Here is a 20,326-nt window from a genome sequence, read left to right as displayed (position 1 = left end):
AAATCACTTAAGTGGCTCTTGTGCCTTTATGAGCGGAAGTAAATCTTAATGCACTTTAGTTTAAAAAAGAAAAAAACAGGGATTCCGCTTTTTTTTATCTCCCCCCCAAAAAAAAAATCTGTTTTTTTTTTAATTTATTTTTTTAGTAGTTCATTGTGTATGCACATGACTCCGACAGATAACATCTTCTGCTATAACAAAGACATTTGTGGTATGCTCTAATATGAGTTACTTTTCATTTGGTCATGATACAATTATTTGTTCATGAAATTTGAACTCTTCAACATTATTTATGTGTTAACTTAGTAATCACATTAGTTAGATATGATATTCTCAGTGATAGTTTTTAAAAGCAAAGGCAGTCCAATGTTTTTGAATGTGACTGATTTTGAGTTGACTAAAACTGCCATTTTATATGGGATAGTTCAATATACATTGAAAATTTATGCTGTTGTTTTGTCTATTTCTTTGTCATGTGAGTGCATTGAAAGTACTTAAAAACACGGAAAACCCATGAGCTCCGGGGGGCTCCGCCCCCCTTGTCCCCCCACCAGGGCACTACCCAGACCCCCGGCTAAATTTTCAGATAATTTCACTTTGGTCAAATTACATCCCTGAAAAAAGAGTGAAACAGGAAGCATTACTACGTTGCAGAGGTCCATAAATAATATATAGGAGAGTATGATAAATAAATAATATTTTTAAAAAACTACTACTGTTACTGATAATATGATATACGTGACATTTCAAAGGCGCTACACACATAAAGAGTATTGTTCTTATTTGAAAACGTGAACATTGGCCGAGATTTATTAAAAATGTGCAACGCTCCATTTAGGGAGCCTGCTTGGGGAAACACTGGATTCGATTTTTCCGAGCGTTGAACAACGGCAATGCTGGCCAAAATCCAGCAGGGGGCGCTGTGGTGCAGAGACAGAAAATCTGGCACACTGACATCGCCAAGAGTGGTTGCAGCATCAGCACCACCATCATCAGCTCCTCCTCCTCCTTCTGTCCGCAGCATCTCTCTCCCTCCCGCTTCGCACCATTTCATCCTGAAAGGAAGCGGGTGCAAGGCACACGCGTGCTTCTGGTGGCTGCGCATGTAACGGTAAGCCGCGCATTTTTGGGGGGTTATTTGATTATTTGCTTTGTCTTACCCGGTGGCTTGCATTTACGCATATCGATTTGTACTTATTTCTATTTCTCATATGAGAGGTGTCATGCGTGTTTATACGATGAGACTGTAAAAGCGGCGCGACGCCAGGTCACACGGCAAAGATAGCGCCGCTGTGACGGACGGATGCAGCGGGTCAAGTCGCTAATGATGATCAGAGCTTGAGGTCCAACTCCTGCCGTGGTCCTCTGGAATGGAATCTCGGGCATAAAAACAAAAAGGCTTTGTTGCAACTCAAAATGTGAATTTGACACACCGTCACGCTGACTAAACTCATTCAAGAGGGAATGTTTTGTTTTTTTTTCCCCAAGTCAGATGCTGCGGCATGAATAATTCATCTCTCTTTCGGCAACACCTTTCTATTTTGGGCCACAACTGTTCTTGGCCTCTTAAGTAAACAAGCAGCCGTGTCCAACCCAAAGCAGCTTTCAAGCTACTTTTTGTCGTCATTTGCGTGAAGCGTAATTTCTGCGGGTGCTGTGGGCATGTGGGGAGGAAGGGGGAGGGGCCGGGTCAACGAAAGGTAAGCGCATTGTCGCCCACGGCCGGCTGCCTCTCGTCCTGATTGAGTGTTGTCTGACGGTCAGCTTGTCCTTGAACTGCACGTGTGCACAAAAGGAGGGCAATCGTGTGCTCGTTAGCGCTGCACAACTATCTCATCCAAAATCCCCCCCAAAATTGTGGGTTGTCGATGTCACAGTATTTGTTGGAGCGGTGATTTGACACTGCATCAAAGTCTGGCCGGCCGTGGCCTCGGCTCGCCTTGCGGGGAGATGCTGATGCATGCGTGATTGATTCATTACGTCTGACCTCTGCAATGTCTGAACGGCGATCAATTCAGCAGATCTCTGCCAGTGAACCCGCCAGGGGGTGGGGGTGGGGGGGGTTGCGCCTTGGAGTGAGTTGTGTGGCTCAGCAGCTTGCAGTACTGTAGGCCGACACTATTATGCACATGTGAGACATGTTGTCACGGTGGGTGTATGAGTGGAGTGCACGGGTTCGACCTTCAAGGTCATTTTATAGGACAGAAAAGGGGGAAGAGGAGAAAGGGAGGAAATAGAGACTAACAATGAGGTAAGAGAGCATGAGGAGACGTGGAAAAAAAAATAAAATCCCGGGAGACTTTTTTTTTTTTTAGAACATCTTGTAAGTCAAATAAAGTTGTAATATAAGAAGAAGAAAAAAAGGTGGGTTTAAAAAGGTGTAAAATCACAATTATTTTTGATGGCCCCTTTTTATTGGCTGTTCTACACCCAATATGTATTTTAACTCTTTGACTGCCAGACGTTTTCAGAAAAGGGATGCCGTGGGTGCCAGCCGATTTAAGCATTTTTGACTGATCTTTCAAGGTCCACAGAAAATTATGTGTTTGGACTATGGAAACACACATACTACCAAATGAAAGATTGGACTCTCATCTTTCATCAGAAAAAAAAAGTTTGTTTCTACCTTATTCCGTTTTTCAGTAATGAACTATAGAAAATGGTTAGTTTCACCTCTGTTTTGGAAAAAAACGTCTTTTAACGTCTTTGGCACTCCTCCATAGGATTTTACTAAACGTTATTTAACGTTTTTGGCAGTCAAAGAGTTAAGAACAACTTGGAAAAAGATCATTGAAAATTATTCATTTTAATTAAATTTGTCTCATGCAATTTTAAGGAAAAAGTCAAAAAGTAAAAAAAATAAAATTAATAATAATAAAAACCATAAGGGTAATAAAGTTGTAAAATTATGAGAAAAAAGTCATAGTTTTAATGAGTGTATGTCAAAATTCACCAGGACCATTTTCAGAGAGTCACCATAAAAATTATACTATTAATTGTTGTTAAATATTTTTTTTTAAAATAAACATAATAATAAAAATAAACATAATAATCACAAAATTAATTATAAATTATTATAATCATATTTCAACTTTATTTTCCATTATATTACTACTTTATTCTCATCAAATTATGACAATTTAGTTCATGCATTACTTTGACTTTTTTTTTTTTTTGTATGTGGCCCTAACACTTGGAGGGAGAATAAATATTTGAATTTGTCTGGTTCGATTGCGTTTGTCGCTTTGCTTGGACAAAAAAGAAAAAGCAAATATATTCAATACCGCAGTGGCTATTATGTTGCGGATTGAAATGTGCGAGTGCATTATTCGTGAATGTGTGTGAGACAACAAAGAGGGCTGCAATTACTTTCCTAATCTCTTTTTTTTTTTTTTTTTTTACACTGTGAAAAGACGCAGCGCGAGTGTGTGTGCGTCTGCGCTAGAGACACACAAGCATACATGCGCTACAAACTGCCTTTGTCTGGAAGGTGCCTTGCTTGAGGGCCTCTTCCGCACGCGAGGAGGACATTGGATGAGGAGCTTGAACACGGCTCTCACATTCTTACAACTTTTTTGCATTTACCAAGTGCATGTTGGTTTAATGACGTGAGCGCACGTGCTCACTTCATATGCATAAATAAACATGGATTTGTACACGTCGGCAAAAAATCCCGCAGTCTATTCTTTGGATAACTTGAAGGCCTCAAATGTCAAACACCCAACCTGTACGGGTTAACGCTAATCATTTTATCTCGGGTGCCAATGCAAACAGCAAAAACCGCCAGCCCACCGGGTATCTGCCCTGTATGGCAGATGGCCAATCCAGCTTCGCTTCTCAAACTCTTTACTTCTTGTCCCCCCTAACAACCTTCTACCAAAACCTCCAGCCGGCTCTCTGCTTTGCCTTCACCTCTCACTGCTCCTTTAGCAGCTCTCCCTCCCCCCACGCGTTCCCGGCGCTTCATTGCCACTTGGCTTATTATTGCATTTCCACACGACGAGGCTAGCGAGAAAATTCAACCACGCTCTGTTTCTTTCCCTCCGCATCACCTTGTTGTTGAGGGTTTTTGCATTCTCCGAGAACAACAGACGTCTACGCCTTCGTTATCGGCGCCGTCTGCACATCTGCCTGCTTTCTGTCTGACCGCTTTGCTACGTCTGCGTGGGCAAAGGCTAACTTCCTGCCAGTCCCGCGCGTTTGTGGAATCTCCCGAGCGCCGCGTTTGAACTCCTCCTCTGCTTTTCTTTGTCTCCTCGTGCAGCCACGTGAGAGTGAATGGTTTTCCTCCAGGCTGTTTGCTAATAACAATGCAGAGCCAGCGTGCGGGAAACGCCAACTTCTCCTCATGACAGCGTCATCGGCTAGGACGTCCGTCTATATTGAGGTCTGCTGGGCCCGATAAAGAGGAATAATTGCAACATCCTTAAGGATAACATGTTCATTAGAAGGTTTTTTTTTTTTTTTTTTGTGTGTGCATGCTGTCAAATTTTCTTTGTCTCTCGCTGGTCACCAACTGAGTGCGTCGGTGGCGTCTCGACAAACAGCGCATCTTTAACTGTCCTTCATCGCGTCACCTTTCTGGAGGTGTTGATTGTGTTAATGAGTGGGCTATTTTTAGACGCGTAAATGGCAAGCAGTCAAAGCGATTGTGCGAGCGGCCGCATGCTGGGGAACGAGCGCCGGCAATTTTTCACCTCACTTCAGCAAATACATCCTATTACTGCTCTATGAGTATTTGCTGATGCTTTCTTAGCAGGTAGCCAACGTCGGCCGCCTGAAATAAATCCGCTTTTATTGCAGATGATCCGATTTCCACTTCCTCCTCATTCGTCAAGGCACGAACGCCCACTCTGACCCCAAATCCTGTTAGAGCCCCGCCTTTGTGATGACGAATGAATTCCCCCCCTGGGTTGCGGAAAGGCATCCGAATGTAAATGAGGGAGGAAGATGGTGGATTATTGGGGTTTGTTTATGGATAAAAATGGGATTGATGACGTCAGCCGCCCTCGTTAACTCCGTATTATTTTGCTAAAGGAGTGAACTGACGAGGGATTTTCTTTTAGAGATGAAGTCATATTTAGATGTACGGGGAAAACCCAATTGCACGTCCCATGTCTAACACAGGACAAAAACAAAGACTATGTGAGGTCAAGGGTTAGAATAGTAAAATGTCCGCTTCTGAAAACTGGAGTAAATGGCCTTTCACTTTGTATTGTATTTTATATCAAGTGCTCTAACGATGTCTTCTTATTCATTTACGTACAACAAAAAAGGCTGCAATGGGAGAAACTGGGCTGTAAAGCAAAATCAGCAGTCACTATTAATTCAACACCAACCGAGTTAAATTAAACACTTTAAAAGTGCCTATTTTCTAAATATTATTAAAACAACGCTTTTGAAGGTGTTAAATGCAGTTAATGCAAGACTAGGTGATCAACTGCAAAATCACAGATCTAACTCTAAAAATCAACACCCAAAAATGTAAGTAGGGAAAACTCAGGTTTACTTGACTGAGTTCAGGGATGTGATTTGACCAAAGTGAAATTATCTGAAAATTTAGCCGGGGGTCTGGGGGCCGCTGGCACCCAGCTAGGTCCAGGGCAGTGCCCTGGGGGGGGACAAGGGGGGCGTTTTTAAGTACTTTCAATGCACTCACATGACAAAGAAATAGACAAAACAACAGCATAAATTTCCAATGTATATTGAACTATCCCATATAAAATGGCAGTTTTAGTCAACTCAAAATCAGTCACATTCAAAAACATTGGACTGCCTTTGCTTTTAAAAACTATCACTGAGAATATCATCATATCTAACTAATGTGATTACTAAGTTAACACATAAATAATGTTGAAGAGTTCAAATTTCATGAACAAATAATTTTATCATGACCAAATGAAAAGTAACTCATATTAGAGCATACCACAAATGTCTTTGTTATAGCAGAAGATGTTATCTGTCGGAGTCATGTGCATACACAATGAACTACTAAAAAAATAAAAAATAAAATAAAATAAAATAAAAAAATCGGATTTTTTTTTTTTGGGGGGGAGATAAAAAAAGCGGAATTCCGCGAATTAGCGGAAAAATCACATGCCTGTTCCGAGCCGTGGGAAAGCATCTAAAAATACGCATGGATGAAAAAGGCGCCATTCGAGATGAATTGCAAGCAGGCAAATACACTGTACTGTACGCGCAGTAACGGAGGAGAGGATGTTGACGTCGAGGGGTAACCGCTACACTGCATTTTTATGTAAGCGCGGCGCTAAATCTAATTATGTCATGTGCGGCCACTCCGCCGCCATCAATTATGGTTATGCTCATGTCAACGCTCCTTCCATTTCGCTTCCTCCTCACTCTGCTGGAATTCACACGTTGGGAGTGTGGATGGAACAGAGGAGATGTGACAGGAGTGCGAGCCTAAGTGTGTGTGTGTGACCACGCCGTGTAGAACCTGTCCGCTCTCCGGAGGGGGGGGGGGGGGGGAGAGCGCAATAAGCCGAAGACAAATGGCTTGTGTGATATCCACATGTGCTACTGGAACCCACGACAAAAGCGGCGAGAGAAGGCATGTGTCCGCCCGCGTGCACATGGAGGTAGCGGTTGGTGGCTTTGTTGGAAACAATGTGCTTCTTTCTCGACATGAAACAAAATCCTGGTTAAACGTTATGCTGACCCTTGTGGTGTCAACGCATGAGAAAAATAATATTCATTAATATAATCTGTGCCTTCAATTGATTTTGTAGCGTTTACTAAACTGTATACAGACGCTCCCCAACTTACGAACGAGTTACGTTCCGAGCGATCGTTCGTAAGGTGAATTTGTTCGTAAGTTGCTTTCAGTGCTATATTTTGTATTATAATTTATGTTTAAAGCCTATATAAGTATATTGAAGGTTTATATAAGTATGTTTAAGGCTTGTACAAGTAACCTGCATTGGTTTGTACTGAAAAAAAATTAATAAAATGGAGAGAATACGTACAGTACTGTACTACGTATGTTAGAGAGAGAGAGCGAGACACACACACAGTATGTACATGTACGTAATAAGATAAATAAAATTTATTTTGTTTAACTTACTTTTGGAAGATGTACTCGATGCTTAAGGAGATGATGGAGGAGGAGGAAGAGGAGGATTTTATATCATGAGAGGTTCTTTGTCGTCGCTGGAATGGGCTTCAAAAGTTACTTCCTCCTCCGTAACTTCAATGTAGGAAGAAGTTGAGGGTCGCGGAGAAGAAGATGAGGGTAGATGAGTATCTTCCTTGGAGGATTTACTAGCTCTTTGACTGCCAGACGTTTTCAGAAACGGGTTGTCGCCGGTGCCAGCCGATTTAAGCTTTTTGACTGATCTTTCAAGGTCCACAGAAAATTATGTGTTTGGACTATGGAAACACACATACTACCAAATGAAAGATTGGACTCTCATCTTTCATCAGAAAAAAAAAGTTTGTTTCTACCTTATTCCGTTTTTCAGTAATCAACAATAGAAAATGGTTAGTTTCACCTCTGTTGTGGAAAAAAAACGTCTTTTAACGTCTTTGGCACTCCTCCATAGGATTTTACTAAACGTTATTTAACGTTTTTGGCAGTCAAAGAGCTAGAAACTGGCCGAAAGAAGCGATCTAACGACGATTGCACAGTTTTCTTCTTTTTTCATCATAAATGATGCGGTAGCACCGTATGGCATCATTCAATTGATTTGCAACCTTTGTTCAATATTTGGCTCTTGCTGCTCGAAGAGTGCGATGGCTTTATCTATGAGCGACGGGCGTTTCTTCTTCTTCCTCCTCCTCCTCGACACGTTGCTGAGCCTCCAATGCTGGGTGAGCTCTCACGGCGCCAAGCGTCGCTATTAGCGGCGGAAAGAAGCACTACAGTACTCAGAAAAAGGTGCGCAATAAAAAAATCGAACTTACAGCATCTCTTTCCGAACATTTTTTGACACGTTCGTATGTACCGTTGTTCGTAACATGAATGTTCGTAAGTAGGGGAGCGTCTGTATTCAATTGAGTAAGGGCGGCGTGGCTCAGGTGGTAGAGTGGTCGTCTCCCAAACCAAAAGGTTGTGGGTTCGACCCTCAACCCTTATATGATCATGTCGAAGTTCCCTTGCGCAAGATACTGAACCCTAATTTGCTCCCAGTGGATTTGGCATGGCAGTTCATTTACTACCATTTACTCATCTGTACCCTTTATTTACTAATCCGCACGCCCGGTTTAGTAATAGGCGTCTTCGATTTAGTTAACTGCACACTCAATTTAGTCATCTCCATCTACAGTTTAGTAATCTGTACCCCCGGTTTCGTCATCTATTCTGTACTCTGTTTACTAAATGCTACCCTCCGTTCAGTAATCTGCACCCTGATACCTTACCGTGATAACTTACATTGATGTTTCTGCATTTGGCAATTTACTATTATATTATATTATGAGTATGGGATTTTTTTTGATGGGCTTTGGGTGAACTGATGAATGCACACGCGCTCGCACGCACGCACACACGCACACACGCACACACACATACATATATATATATATATATATATATATACATATACACACACATATATATATATATATGTGTGTGTATATGTATATATATATATATATATATATATATATATATATATATATGTATATATATATTAAAAAAAAAAAGGGAGAGCAATGATGATGTCAAATCGAATGAACAATACTGAGCTTTCCTGAGAAAAAAGAAAAAAAAAAAAAAAGGAATCTGCACCCTTAATTTAATCATCCGTACCATCAATTTAGTCATCTGTACCATCATGTGACAAATAAAAAATTTCACACCCCTGTCCCGCGCATTATAGCTTCCCCCCGCTTACACCCATCCAACAAACATTAGTGTTGTCATGATGTAAACGCAAACATACCACGATGTACTATTTGCTTACCTTTAATTAAATTCACCGCTAACGTTTGAAATGAAGGCTATAAAAATAACTGGGCTCCGATAGCGCAACGTAATACGTCCTGTCAATGAGGGCTATTACGTGCTCATTAGCAGACCATAAGGGAAGTTGACTTCATTAAGTCCTCCACTCTCTCTTCGCTCCTGTGATCACCAACAAACGCTCCTCTTATAGATGAAATATGAACATACATTACTGCTGTTTTCAGAAAAGGGATGCCGTGGGTGCCAGCCGATTTAAGCATTTTTGACTGATCTTTCAAGGTCCACAGAAAATTATGTGTTTGGACTATGGAAACGCACATACTACCAAATGAAAGATTGGACTCTCATCTTTCATCAGAAAAAAAAAAGTTTGTTTCTATCTTATTCTGTTTTTCAGTAATCAATAATAGAAAATGGTTAGTTTTACCTCTGTTTTGAAAAAAAAACGTCTTTAAACGTCTTTGGCACTCCTCCATAGGATTTTTACTAAACGTTATTTAATGTTTTTGGCAGTCAAAGAGTTAACAATCCAGGCTTTCATTCATTTTTTCTCGGACCGGCCCGATCAGAGCGGCGTCGCGAGTCACGATTCTGGCAGAACCGAAAGCACAGCATGCGGGTTTAAAAGCATCCCGCTAACCTACAATAGCGACCGTCTCTTTCTGCCGCTGACCTTTCTCACTCACCAAAGACCATACGTGGATTTTGTCGTTCCCGTGAATAGCATCGCCATGACAACCGAAGCAGGACTGCTCTTTTTTTTTTTTTTTTTTTGCATCTTACATTTCTCCCGGCGGAGTTCAGATGTCATGCGAAGCAAAGAAAATCTTTCTTACAAATGCTCCTACCTTGTTCACCTCATGCTCATGGCCAGGAATACTCATTCGGTCTTATTTTATAATTCCACTGCAACTTCAAGCATAATGGCAGGAAATGAAAAAGAAAACTCCAGAAAGTAGCTCGTGAATGTAACACCGTCGTGCGTCGTGCTCTTGGCTTTGTGAGAACTGGCGTCGAGTTGTAATTTACAATTTTAAAAATGTGCAAAAGTTTGCAAGTCACTTCATGTTAAAAATTAGATAGCTCTTAATATGAAAAGATCTTTTATGTTTCCTTTTGCGGTAAAGTTGAGTCATTTGCATCCGTATTGAACTTAACAAAATAAAAGCATTCAACGATGTGCAAAGGAGTCACTGTAACGCACAATTTAGGAGCAATAAATTAAATAACAATGCATATGTTTGTGGAAACTGGCGTCAAAGTTGTATTTTACAGTTTTGAAAATGTGCAGAATTTCCCAAGTTACTTCATGTTAAAAATGAGTCGGTTCTTAATATGGAAAGAAAAATGCACTGAGCTGCCACCGTTGTCTTCCAAACACAATTATGCCATCTAGTGACAGAAAAATGACCGCTACAGTACCTATTTTTAATTAAAAAATAATATGAATTGTTTTAAAATTACTGTTTCAATGACTAAAAAATGCAACCATATCTCTATTGGGTTAATATTTCTTCCCACTTTTGTTAACAAGAGTATGAAAATTTTTTGGGGGGGGGGGGGAATATTAGACACTTTATTATAAATTCAGATTTAAGGTGAGATATAAAATGTGTGATTAATTTGCGATTAATCCTGAGTTAATTATTGAAGTAATGCGATTAACTAGGATTTTAAATAAAAAAAAAAAAATCAACCGACTCCTCTAATTTCTACTAATAATTCTGAGCAGATTGATGCCGTCTTTGGGCTCAGCAGCCAAAGAGTGCTGCCATCAGAACGGCTGCCAAGGCTGCATCAATGCTAGGACTGATCAGTCAACTGAATTCTATACTTGCGCTCTGCTCTCTCTCTCTCTCTCTCTCTCTCCCTCTCTCACATATCCCACTGCTCTCCTGGCTTTTCAAATTATTTCTGTGCATGCGCTTATAATTAGCTAATCTAATTTGTTTGTGCTCACCAATTGAGGGTAAATATTAGCAGCGAGGCAAAGTGGAGCAGAGAGCATGCTGGGTAAGCTTTACAATTTGTTTGTGCGCTCGTCTACCGACAGGGTTTTCGTTTCGCAGCGGTTGGTGTTCCTGATACAACACAACCTTGGAATGATCCTGTGGTAGAAAAAAAAAACAAAAACAAACCGCCACGTTTCCACCAAGCAGTATTCAGTACACCACATCACTGCATGGAACAATATTTGGTAAACCACCAATAGCCAAGAGAAATAAAATCAAGTGACTGCATTGACAACATTATAAGCCAAGTCTTTTTTTTCTGCTTCTATTTTTACTCTCTATCTTAGCTTGACACATTTGACCAAAGGTAACCTCACCGCGGCCACAGCAGGGATGTGATTTGACCAAAGTGAAATTATCTGAAAATTTAGCCGGGGGTCTGGGGGCCGCTGGCACCCAGCTAGGTCCAGGGCAGTGCCCTGGTGGGGGGACATTGGGGGCAAAGCCCCCCGGAGCTCATGGGTTTTCCGTGTTTTTAAGTACTTTCAATGCACTCACATGACAAAGAAATAGACAAAACAACAGCATAAATTTTCAATGTATATTGAACTATCCAATATAAAATGGCAGTTTTAGTCAACTCAAAATCAGTCACATTCAAAAACATTGGCCTGCCTTTGCTTTTAAAAACTATCACTGAGAATATCATCATATCTAACTAATGTGATTACTAAGTTAACACGTAAATAATGTTGAAGAGTTCAAATTTCATGAACAAATAATTGTATCATGACCAAATGAAAAGTAACTCATATTAGAGCAAAATCGATTTTTTTTTGGGGGGGGAGATAAAAAAAAAGCGGAATTCCGCGAATTAGCGGAAAAATCACATCCCTGCCACAGGAATCAGAAGCTGCTGTCTTTGCCATTCTCTCCAGCATCACACCAAGAGGCGCCACACGCTAATGAGTACGAAAGCCCCTTGCTGCACTTATTATTAAACCGCAGGAGCTCCCGTTTGCAAACTTGAAATGTATTCAAGTATTCATGGAGATGAATTTTCATTGGAGGGGCCCCCACATCCAATAGGAGGTCAAAAACAACTGATTGGTTTCATCCAAAAAAAAATTTTTTTTCCGCACACTGTCACTTAAGGCACAACATGCTTAACATCATCCATTAGAATTTTTGTTGCAAAGCAAGTAGATAGCTGGCTGTCGTTTTGCTGAACACGAGAGACTGGCGGTAGATTCAACCATATGGTGTGCTTGAGGAGAGCGTTAACCCCCTGTAGAGATCAGGCCAACAATATGGATTTATCCACGCTGAGCCGGTGCTTTTGCTTCTGCTCCTCGACACTAGCATGTTATCGCCTGATCGCAGAATGCAAAAAAAATATTTTAAAAAAACTGAACAAACCACTGCTACCAGGGTATAAAAACATGTTTTGTCCCAGGTCTTTTAATTCCAGCGTCGCTTAAAGGAAAGTGCTCATTACAAATCATTTTACACCCTCCTCCTTCCTCTTCACCTCTCTGAGTGAATCCCCGGAGTAATTCCAGGCTAACAAGCAAACAGTGCCGAGCCTAAGCCAGCCCGAGCCTCCCCTCCTAACTCAACTCATTCATTCATTCATGCCGTATTCCATCTCATAGCTACCTGAACTCATTGATAGCACTCTTGCTTTGAGATTTTGAACACGCAAAGATTTTGCCTGCAGTTTCAGGAGATACAAAACAAATGCTGCTTATAACACTTAAGCTATGTGATGAAACCGACTGAGCAGGAATGATATCATTTTAGAAATTGCCTTTGAAAATATTCAACAAATGAGCGGAGCTTGTTGTCTTACGATCCTCGGTTTGTTTGTTTTTCGTCTTTCAGAATGAAGGAGTCCTCAGATGCAGCGTCACAACAGACTGCTTTGCTTGCTCAAAGGAATGCAAGATGAGTGGTGAGCTGATGTAAAAAGAAATAAATAAATAAATAAACGTCCTGAAATTCTATTTTGGGAGGACCGCGTCACAAAGATCCTGAACAAAATAGGGAGGGGAAAAACAGACTGTCATCCAAGTCAATCAATGGCCTCCGGCTCTGGAATTTCCTTCGGGATTAATAAGGTATCTGCCTGAGCGCTCAACAGAAAGGGTCCAAAATGAGCACTCCAACTAGCTTCAGGGGACACGGGGTTGTCGAGAGAGCGGAAAAGAACACAAACAAAGCCCCAATCCAATTCCCTCCCTCTGGCGATGCCAATGCCAATCAATTAACTTCATTAAGTGATCAAGGAGGATTGTTAGAGGACACCGGGTGCAATACGACCTCGCTCCCGCCTCTGGTGTCACAAAGTGAATCCCACCACAAGATGATCATCTGGGGCTCTGAGCAGCAATGTTCCGAGCCCGGGCTGAGAGACATCGAGCTTGTGGAGTGCCCGGACATACGTACGTTCTTGAAAAACCCCAATGAAGAAGATGACGATGACGAAGATGGGGGAAGCACCGGAGAAGGTAAAGACGAGGGTCCGATGTCAATATCTTCCAGTTCAACTGCCAGCTCTGCTTCAACTGGGGCGAGGAGGAACGACAACGACAGCAACAAAGTGGAGAGCAGAACTCAGAGAGACCAAAATGAGTGGAGAAAAAATACAAGTCATAGTGCAGAGCAAGAAACGTGTGTGATGGGCTTAAACCAAGAAGAGAAAACCGACACAGGCAGACGAGGACTGAAGCAGTCCAAGTCGGAAACAAATGTCTTTGTCTCCAATCTGTCCACAATGAATCTCAGTGGAAGTCTGTCCAGTACCCTGAATTCTAGTCGAGAGACTTTTATCTGTCTGCCCAGCTCGAAGACGGACATTTGTTATGCCAACAACTCTACCTCAGGCCAAGCACTAAGAAGGGCCGCTCAAGAAGATAACAAACCACCGCCGTTGCGTTTCCAGGAGATTCCTGATCAATGCCACAGTCCAGAAGAGAGAATCCAGTATAGGAACGGATCCTCCTCTGATGGCGGTCTGGGCCAAAGGAGGAGGACTGGATTCGAGGAAAAAGTTCTACCAGCGAGGCAACAGCAGCTTGTCAGACCGCTGTGCCAGTCGGAAATGGGTAGAGCTCAAAACTTGGCAGAACTTAGCGGCGGTCAGGGTGCTGAAGTTGGGCGAGCGTCCTTCCACAACACCACAACACTTTCACCAAGTCACACTCACAACGGGGCGAACAAAAAGCTTACAAAATCCTCTTTACGTGAACCGTCAGATTTTTCGCACCTGTACAACACATATGGAGTCTTCCAATCCAAACAGCCCAACCAGCCATCCAAAAAAGACGTTTTGTTCGTGGACAAGCAGCCGGGTTCAATGACAAAGTCGACTTCAAACACCTCCAAATCTTCCCCTACGGAGAAGCGACCCCAGACTCAGTTCACCTACAGACGCAACTGCTCCAGTCCCAAAAGGACATTTACGCCTCCCCACTCCCCTCTCAGGACCCCCCAGGGCTCACCTAGCAGACAAGCCTCGATGTACCTCATCTCTAAGGACGCACGTAGAGGAGTTCAACACGCCCCATCAGGAAGCAGCCCTGACGCAAGGACATCAGCTCAGGGCCATGACAGCGCTTGCATGAGAGCGCCGCTTAAAACCAACGTCAATCCCACCGGAATCCCCAAAGCGCCTCTAAACAACCAGCAGAGCACCCCCAACTCAAGCCATAACTCAAGCCCCAAAGAGAGCTCCCCTTCACCCAAACTTAAACCCAAAGGAGTCCGCCCAAAAATCATCACTTATATCCGCAGAAATCCCCACTTCAAGCCTCAGGCTGCTGACGGACCGTATCAGGTATCTTCTTTACCAGCAAGGTTGTCCATGTACACGCATGGTGTAGGTGCGACACCCGGTTCCTTCAAAGATGCCCCAAAAGTCCCCTTCAAGGCTGACAAAGAAACCAGAGGGCTGCCGGTACTCAGTGCCTCCAACTTGCTTTACGACAAGTACCACAAAGACATGCAGACAAACATCTTCCCATCAGGATTGTTGGGTCGGACCATCCGGGGTACAAACACGCTCCCTCCGACGCTTACCCACAGCTATACAGCGCCCCCAAAGCTGGCCGGCAAAACCGAAGACTTCTACGGCGCACACTCGGAGGTAGGTTTTCTGTACCAAGACCTTGTACAAGTTACCGATTTTTACTCAGTCAGATCATATAGTATTGATTGCGGTATTTTATCCATGGCTTTTAGGTCAGATCCGCCAGTTTTAAAGAGAGTTCCGCAGAGGACCCGCTACAGCTTCGGACGGCTGCTCAGACCGGAGGCAGCGGAAGTCTCTTGCGCTCTGGCAGAGGTCTACGTTTAGGCCTGGGGGCTGTGACCAGGACGGCGTCGTGCTCTGTCGTCAAGGGCAAAGGAGCCAGCCAAGGTCAGAGGTCGACAATCAGCCAACCCATCCAACAAGTCTACCCGGCAGCCAGCCAGAAGAGCCACAATACCGCAGGTAAAAAATGATCATTTTTTAAAAAAACGAGTCCAATTTGTATTTGATCTACCAGAGATTTGTCACGCCAGAAAGCTGTTATCTGTCTGCAGTAGATGTCGGACTGCTCTGACAAATTTGGCCCGAGATGAAAGCAGCTCATTAAAATGCATTTGCTCAAATTCTGGTTGATCCGTTTGGAGGATTTCAAGATGCACGCCGCTCTAAGGGGAAATGTCGTCCTCCAAGAGGCTGCGTCTATGAAACAAAATTCATAACTAGCCTTCCCCGTTTTCACTTCTCCCTCCTTGAGTTTAATCATCTCCGGCTCAGACAATTCAGGTTCTTCTACCTCTGGCACCTGCAGTCCGCTTTATGTTGCCGTGCGGCTGTCGCTGGAAAATTGGAGCTAGAAATCCGCTCATCATCTTTCCTTCTGATGGGTTGAAATTCCATTTCTCACCTGCATACATATTTAAACTGCTCTCACCCTGGGTGTAATAACGTGAAAACCGAGCTGAAAACACAGGCTTGTGGCGTAACACACCGGCAGCTCTACAAATATACATCATCTCCGATACATACGCATTTTTATTAGCATCCTGCTATCATGTGCCCCATCTTATTATTATGATCTGTGTTGATTCATGCCGCTTTTGGCCTTCTGGGACCTGCAGGCTTTGAAGTGAACTCCAATTAACTCTTAATTAATGTCCCCATCTTCCCGCTACATCCATCTCACCCGCCCTGCTGCTGCTGACAATCCTACAAACGCTGCATGCAATCGAACATTTTGTTAGTTCCCATTGAGAGAAGACCAAACCCCCCCCCCCAAAAAAAAAGACCAAACCGTCGATTCATGATTCATGCCAAAAATGTTGCGTTTTCAATCATCGGTAGGAGGAGCAGGATCTGTGCTGCTCAGGTTTAAGTGGATATTTGTCAGAATCTATTTTGTCACTACACACTTGGAAGGGAGGGCCAGAAAAAGGGACAGGAGGGAAATTGGGACATTTTTCTTTAATGATTCAGGGTTGCGCAGTGAGCTCCAATCTAATACGGTGAGCGATGTGCTAACAGGCTGACGAGGAGGAGGGAGGGAGGGAGGTGGAGCAGTGCAGCAATAACACCTCCAGTGAGGTCCCTACTTTTTCCCCACTAGACATAAACAGAGCTCACATTTTCTCTCCTAAAATGTTTTTATTCATGGATTGACGGGATGCGGCCTCAGTGGAGAGTTGTGGCAATTGGCTTGCTGCCTTATCTCTGCAGCCAGCAGGGGATCATGTTTGCCCCTGATTCGAGACCTTGCAAGGCCCAAAAGGAGCGTGTGTGTGCGTCCTTGTCCAACGAAAATGATAGATTTATGTATTTTTTGCCTTGTTTGTGTATTTTCCTCATTGATTGGCTTGACTGAAGGTTTCATTGTCAAAACACGCTAAGCCACAAATTGCTCTCTGCCTTTTGAACCCTGTGACAATGTTGGCATTGGATAAAGCACGGAGGACCACACGAAGCCAAAAAGCAGCCAACGTTAGCCATTCTTAAAATTGTGGACGGAGCAAAGTAACACAGAAGAAGCCCGCGGAGAGCAAAATCAGCACGGAATGATGAACGATTCCACGGGAAACAAACGTCAAAACTCTGCTGTTTTACTTTCGCGCATGTTCACACTGCTGAATAAGGATCGAGATCTGCTAGACCGCTTTCCTGTCAGAGGAGCCATTTTTGGCCAATTAACAAAACAGTGTCTTAGTGTTAGTCTAATGTCAAGTGTTCCCTGGTTTTCCGCTGGGGTTCGGTTGCAAAAAACAACTGCAATAAATGAAATCCGCAAAGTAGTTAGCTTTAAGTTTCAATTTTATTATAAATGGTTTTAAACCCCTCACCATCATCGAGGCATTTACATTTCCTCACATTTCTCTCGTTTAAACATTCAAACCTTCATAAATTTGATAAAATTGATTACATTACTGTAAAGAAAAAAAAAAGAAGGGAAATTGCACACACAAAAATCCGTCTTCTGCTTTTGGATTATTATTATTATTATATTTTTTTTTGGGAGGGGCGGTAATATTTTTCGATTTCATTTTTCATACATTTTTAGAATTTTTGGCCTTTCTGTCAAATTTCTGCCATTTTGGGCAATTTTATGCACATATTAGGATAATTTTCTGCATTTCATACATTTTTTCCCATGCCTTTTTTATATAAAAAAACAAGTATGTCTTGCAAAAAAATTCAGAATGTATAGATTGAAATCGATTGTGAAAATTTGACACGCTGCTGTGATAATAAAGTGCAGTTTACACGACTATTAGCTGTTGGCTCGTTCTGTTTTCTTACTCGTCTTCTTTTTTTTCATCAAACTGTTTGCGAATCTTTTTGGGGAAAAAAAAAACAACAGTTTTGTGTGTTGTTCTAGCTGACGAGGAGGTTTTCACGCCAGCGTCAGCGCAGGCCGCGACCTCCCGATCCCTGCTTCCCAAAGCGAGCCAATCGGGCCTTCGCGCCCCCGGCTCGGGCTCCACCCGCCTCCCCGTGGGCCGCCTGGCAGCGTTTGGCTTCGTCAGGAGTTCTAGCGTTTCCTCCGCCGACAGCAGCACGCAGAGCGACCCGAGCAGGACGGCTCACCGTAAGTCCCAACGCTTCGTACCTTGATTTTCCAATCGGTTGTGTCTAAAAACAGCACTGCCGTGGAACGGCGGAAGGAAGTCGTATCCTGGCCTGTTGTGGCGTAAAAAAGGCGAAGGCATCCGACTTTATCACTACACGAGAGTGTCATTATCATCACCATCTTGTTTTCATGACCCCTTTTATGCCTCATTTGCATAAACACTCCCCCATCCACATTCATGATGTGGTATTTACAGCTAGAGCTGCTTTCTTCTTAACGTCTTTTAACACAGCTTGATGAGGGTTTATCCTCACCGGTAGAAACTTTTCAGCCACAGATCTCCCAGCTGAAGATGTATTCTTTTTTTATATTATATATATATTTATATATACAAATAGGCCAATAATTCATCATTAGCCCAAAAGCTGCCTACTCATGTTTATCAACATTACAGTAGTTGAAGAGCTGCTGTGGTTACTCGTCTGAATTTAGAATAAGCGCCTGCGTTTTGAATGTGACCTACATAGCTTGCTTTTTCTCTCCCAGTTACAGCTGACGTAAGCTCGTCAGTTCTGGCGTACGTCACGTTCCCCGTTACGTAATCCCTCTCCTCGCCGGTTTCCCCTGAGCACCGGTTTCACGTCTCCCGTCGCCCTCCCGAGTGTGCCAGTGTGGGGGAGGCCCATTTCTTAGCAACCAGGGGAAGAATTTAGCATGAATCGGAAGAGAAAGGCAGATTCATTTTCTTATCAATATTCACGGAGTTGGATTGAGAGAAAAGAGCAGTCACACGAACGCCAGCGTGTACTTGCCGTCCTTGAATATAAACACACATTTTAAGATATTCAAACAAGTTCAACCAGAACCGTCACTGTATGTTGGTATCAAACATTTCTTTCAATTAGCAGACAAGGTATGGGCGAGTACTGATACAAGGTATCGGGATCAGTGCCAATATGAGCCTTCATCGGTACTGTTGACATTATTAACATTTTAATTCTTTATTTCATATATTAACCATGTTGAAATGTTTTATAGATGTGTAGAGTAGGTGAAATAGTGTTGAACTCAGTATAATTTGACCTTAACCTAAGCTGGTACCTTGTTTTATATAAAATTCCTTCTCAGTGTTTTGCGCACACACATTCTGTTCGTGAGAACAGATTTTGCCACACATAACCTGAGAGCACCATCACTCACGGCCACTCTAAATCCAGTTCAATTTGTTTGTGAGATATTGTTTTGGGGAAAAAGTACAAAAAGTACCCTTGTGAGTATATTTTGTCTAAAAAGATGAACACAGCTGCGGACTGTGTACGAAAATAATATTATGTAACATATTGTGTGAGAACCACTCTGTTTTACTTATTCATGATGGGAGGAGAAATAGGTGTTCTCTTACTGATTTGGATTCTTTAAAAGCTGTATTCCGCAAAAGAGGGGACACACGCGCACCCTGGATTTCCACCTTTTACGTGATGTTCAGTGTTGTGTGACCGGAGATTCTCTGTAATAAATCATCCTCGCAAGGGCCTTTCCACAAAGAAGTCTCATCTCCAATTTTTGGAACACGCAAATGATGACAAGTTATTGCATCATTTAACAGTACTCGTAACGGTGGCCGATACCAGTATCAGCCGTCTCTAGTGGCCGTTTTACTATCAGGAACTAGAAATGAGAAATTAGAGGGATAGAAAATTGGCATTATTTCATGCAATTTTAAGGAAAAATACTATATTGGGAATAATTGCCCTTCTTTTTTTTTTAATCTGTCACTTTTTTGGGGAGGGGAGGAGGATTTATGTATCGGTACCCGGTAGAGTGGCGAAAAACAAACACCAACTTCTCATTTCAAGGCGCAATTAGAAGACAGAAGATTTGAATTTTAGATCTTGCCACATCTGCCTATAAATAATTGTACAGTCAAACGACGTGTTGTGGGAAATAATGAGCTTGAGAGTGACTGAGCAAGATGCTAACATGACGATTAGAGGGAGAACATTGCACTCGTAATCAACTCTGTTTACGTGTGCCGAGCTGAGAGTTTGCACTAACCTCATCTTCCCTCATGGCGCCGGGTTTCCCCTCACGGCAGAACTCTGTCAGATTGACGGATGAGTTTTTTCACACATCCTTCCAGCGTTAGTCAGGGGAGTTGTAGCAACCCACAAAGCTCATTCTGAAACAAAGAGAATAGAAAACCGGGCTCAGTTGCGCAGTCGCACCATTGATCCGCAGAAAAACAGGCTCCATTCGGGCTCGGGATGATCCAGAAAGGAGCAATCACTAAGGAATAGAGCGATATGGAGTAATGTGGGTTAGAGGAAGATCCCCTGAGTTCAATGAGCCCCCCGCCG

General features: G+C 42.7%; 1 protein-coding gene and 1 long non-coding RNA gene across 3 annotated transcripts in view; one reads left to right on the top strand and one right to left on the bottom strand.

Moving 5' to 3' along the window:
- LOC144035838 (uncharacterized) overlaps positions 1–20,326 on the bottom strand; it is a 55,907-nt gene that overhangs the window by 18,012 nt on the left and 17,569 nt on the right. Inside the window, exon 3 of the long non-coding RNA XR_013288517.1 lies at positions 20,025–20,148. This is a non-coding gene — a long non-coding RNA (uncharacterized LOC144035838). The remainder of the gene's footprint in view (positions 1–20,024; positions 20,149–20,326) is intronic.
- The window catches only part of mtus2a (microtubule associated tumor suppressor candidate 2a), a 36,577-nt gene continuing 17,276 nt past the window's right edge, over positions 1,026–20,326 (top strand). For both annotated transcript variants that reach the window (XM_077545858.1, XM_077545857.1), the window contains exons 1-4: positions 1,026–1,111; positions 12,763–15,025; positions 15,121–15,373; positions 17,778–17,987. In XM_077545858.1, the coding sequence (XP_077401984.1) occupies positions 13,034–15,025; positions 15,121–15,373; positions 17,778–17,987 (2,455 nt within the window). In that variant the 5' untranslated portion in view covers positions 1,026–1,111; positions 12,763–13,033. The remainder of the gene's footprint in view (positions 1,112–12,762; positions 15,026–15,120; positions 15,374–17,777; positions 17,988–20,326) is intronic.

This window comes from Vanacampus margaritifer, chromosome 16, assembly GCF_051991255.1.
Source record: "Vanacampus margaritifer isolate UIUO_Vmar chromosome 16, RoL_Vmar_1.0, whole genome shotgun sequence".
Classification (NCBI taxonomy): domain Eukaryota; kingdom Metazoa; phylum Chordata; class Actinopteri; order Syngnathiformes; family Syngnathidae; genus Vanacampus; species Vanacampus margaritifer.
Note: the sequence above shows the minus strand (reverse complement) of the source record. Positions and strands in the feature narration are given on the sequence as shown.